The 2,818-nt window shown below is 37.5% G+C and overlaps 1 protein-coding gene across 1 annotated transcript; it reads left to right on the top strand.

Annotated features, from left to right (window-relative positions):
• The first annotated feature begins 1,329 nt into the window (after positions 1-1,329).
• LOC102270018 (olfactory receptor 5K1) lies at positions 1,330-2,298 on the top strand. The gene has a single exon (XM_005896842.1). It carries the CDS (start codon positions 1,330-1,332, stop codon positions 2,296-2,298), a length of 969 nt encoding a protein of 322 aa, XP_005896904.1.
• The last annotated feature ends 520 nt before the right edge of the window (positions 2,299-2,818 follow it).

The raw sequence follows: 2,818 nt of genomic DNA on the forward strand, positions 1-2,818 counted from the left end.
GTTTGTGTCTGACATTGATGTTATTCGTGATATTTTTCACAGATAGCTATATAATTGAATTTATCAATTTCTAACCCTTAGGAATGCTTCAGTTTTTTTGATAGCATTTAAATTTCTTTACATTTTAATATGCACATGGACACAGGAGCAACTTTATACTGTATGCTTAAATGATATTTTAAATACCACAAAGACCAGGAAAATAGTTTTAAAAAACATTTTATAATAGAAAAAATATATATAACATAAAACTTATCATTTTAACTATATTTAAGTATCTATAGTTCAGTGGCACTAAATTTATATTGTTGTGCATCTATCATCACCATCCAACTCCAGAACATTTCATCTACCCAAACTGAAACTCTGTACCCATTAAACAATAATTCCCCATAGCTTCCCTACCCAGACAACCTTTAATTCCTATAAGTAGCATCACACAATATTTGTCTGTTTGTGCCTAGCTTATTTCACTTGGTGAAATGTTATCAAATTTCATTCATGTGTTAACATGTATCAGAATTTCATTCCTTTTTAAGGCTGAATAATATTCCACTTTTTGTCTATACCACATTTTGTTATCCATTCATCCAGCAGTGGACAGTTGGGTTGTTTGCACCTGTGGCTATCCTGAATAAAATTCTATGAACATGAGAGTACAAAAATAGTCTTTCAAACAACAGTGTTAGTCTATGCAGATACAGTCACTGAAATAGTTTGAGAACACTGACAGTAACTGAAAGTGGTGTAAAAGTGTTAGTCACTCAGTCATGTCCAACTCTTTGGGACCCCATGGATTGTATGTAGCCTGCCAGGATCCTCTGTCTATGAAGTTCTCCAGACAATAATACTGGAGTAGGTAGCCATTCCCTTGTCCAGGGGATCTTCCCGACCCAAGGATGGAACCCAGGTCTTCCACATTGAGGACTGATTCTTTACCAGCTGAGCCACCAGGGAAGCCCATTTGATACCTATTGGTGACACCTAAATTACTCACCTTTACCTAAACCACACAGAGAAAACTTTTGCACTGAATCTTCCTCTCAAAACCTCAAAAGCCATCTCTGTCCATCTAACTTGACATTTTTCTTGAAAATATGCTGGGAAAATGTTAAATAACTAGCTTAAAAGGTAACAGCTCTGGGAGATTGATACTCCCCCAGATAAGCGTATGCATCCAAAAGCACATAACTTGTCAAAGTGTTGTGGAAGAAGCTCCTTGCCCTTTTGGACCTGAGAGCTCAAGAGTTGAATTGAGCATACTATAGATTACTACCTCATTTCTCCACAACTTTTTTTTTTTTTTTCCCCTCAACAGAGGAGTCAGGAATGGCTAAAGAAAATCATACCATAAAAAGTGAGTTTATCCTCACAGGATTTACAGATCACCCAGAACTGAAGACTCTTCTGTTTGTTGTGTTTCTTACCGTCTTTCTGATCACCATAGTGGGCAACCTTGGCCTGTTGATACTGATTTCAAAAGAGCATCGTCTTCACACACCGATGTATATCTTTCTGGGAAACCTTGCTCTTGTGGATTCTTGCTGTGCCTGTGCTGTGACTCCTAAGATGTTAAGGAACTTCTTTTCTAAAAACAGAATGATTTCCTTCTATGAATGCATTGCACAATTTTATTTTCTTTGCACCGTTGAGACTGCAGATTGCTTTCTCCTGGCAGCAATGGCTTATGATCGCTATGTGGCCATCTGCAAACCACTGCAGTACCACACCATGATGTCAAAGAAACTCTGCATTCAGATGACCACAGGGGCCTACATAGCTGGAAACCTGCATTCCATGATTCATGTAGGTCTTCTATTTAGGTTAAATTTCTGTGGATCAAATCACATCAACCACTTTTACTGTGATATTCTTCCTTTATACAGGCTCTCCTGTGTTGACCCTTATGTCAATGAACTGGTACTATTTATCTTTTCAGGTTCAGTTCAAGTCTTCACAATAGGTAGTGTCTTAATATCTTATATCTACATTCTGTTAAGTATTTTCAAAATGAAATCCAAAAATGGGAGGGTTAAAGCTTTTTCTACCTGTGCATCCCACTTTTTGTCAGTTTCATTATTCTATGGATCTCTTTTTTTCATGTACATTAGACCAAATTTGCTTGAAGAAGGGGATAAAGATATACCAGCTGCTATTTTGTTTACGGAAGTCGTTCCTTTACTTAATCCTTTTATTTATAGCCTAAGAAATAAGGAAGTAATAACTATCTTGAGAAAAATTCTGAAGAAAGAAAAATCTCAAAAAAGTTTAAAACAAATGATGTCTACTATACATTAATTGTTTAAATGCAGAAAAAAATTCCAAGTAAAATTTAGTTCAGTTCAGTTCAGTTGCTTGGTTGTGTCTGACTCTTTTTGACCCCATGAACCATAGCATGCCAGGCATCACCAACTCCTGGAGTTCACCCAAACTCATGTGCATTGAGTTGGTGATACCCTCCAACCATCTGTCATCCCCTTCTCCTGCTGCCCTAAATCTTTCCCAGCATCAGAGTATTTTCCAATGCGTCAGCTCTTCACATCAGGTGGAAAAAGTATTGAAGTTTAAGCTTCAACATCAGTCCTTCCAATGAACACCCAGGACTGATCTCCTTTAGGATGGACTGATTGGATCTCCTTGCAGTCCAAGGCACTCTCAAGAGTCTTCTCCAACACCACAGTTCAAAAGCATAAATTCTTCAGCGCTCAGTTTCTTTACAGTCGAACTCTCACATCCATACATGACCACTGGAAAAACCATAGCCTTGATTAGATGGAACATTGCTGACAAAGTAATGTCTCTGCTTTTGAATATGCTA

This window comes from Bos mutus, chromosome 1 (genome assembly GCF_027580195.1).
Source record: "Bos mutus isolate GX-2022 chromosome 1, NWIPB_WYAK_1.1, whole genome shotgun sequence".
NCBI classification, from domain to species: Eukaryota; Metazoa; Chordata; class Mammalia; order Artiodactyla; family Bovidae; genus Bos; species Bos mutus.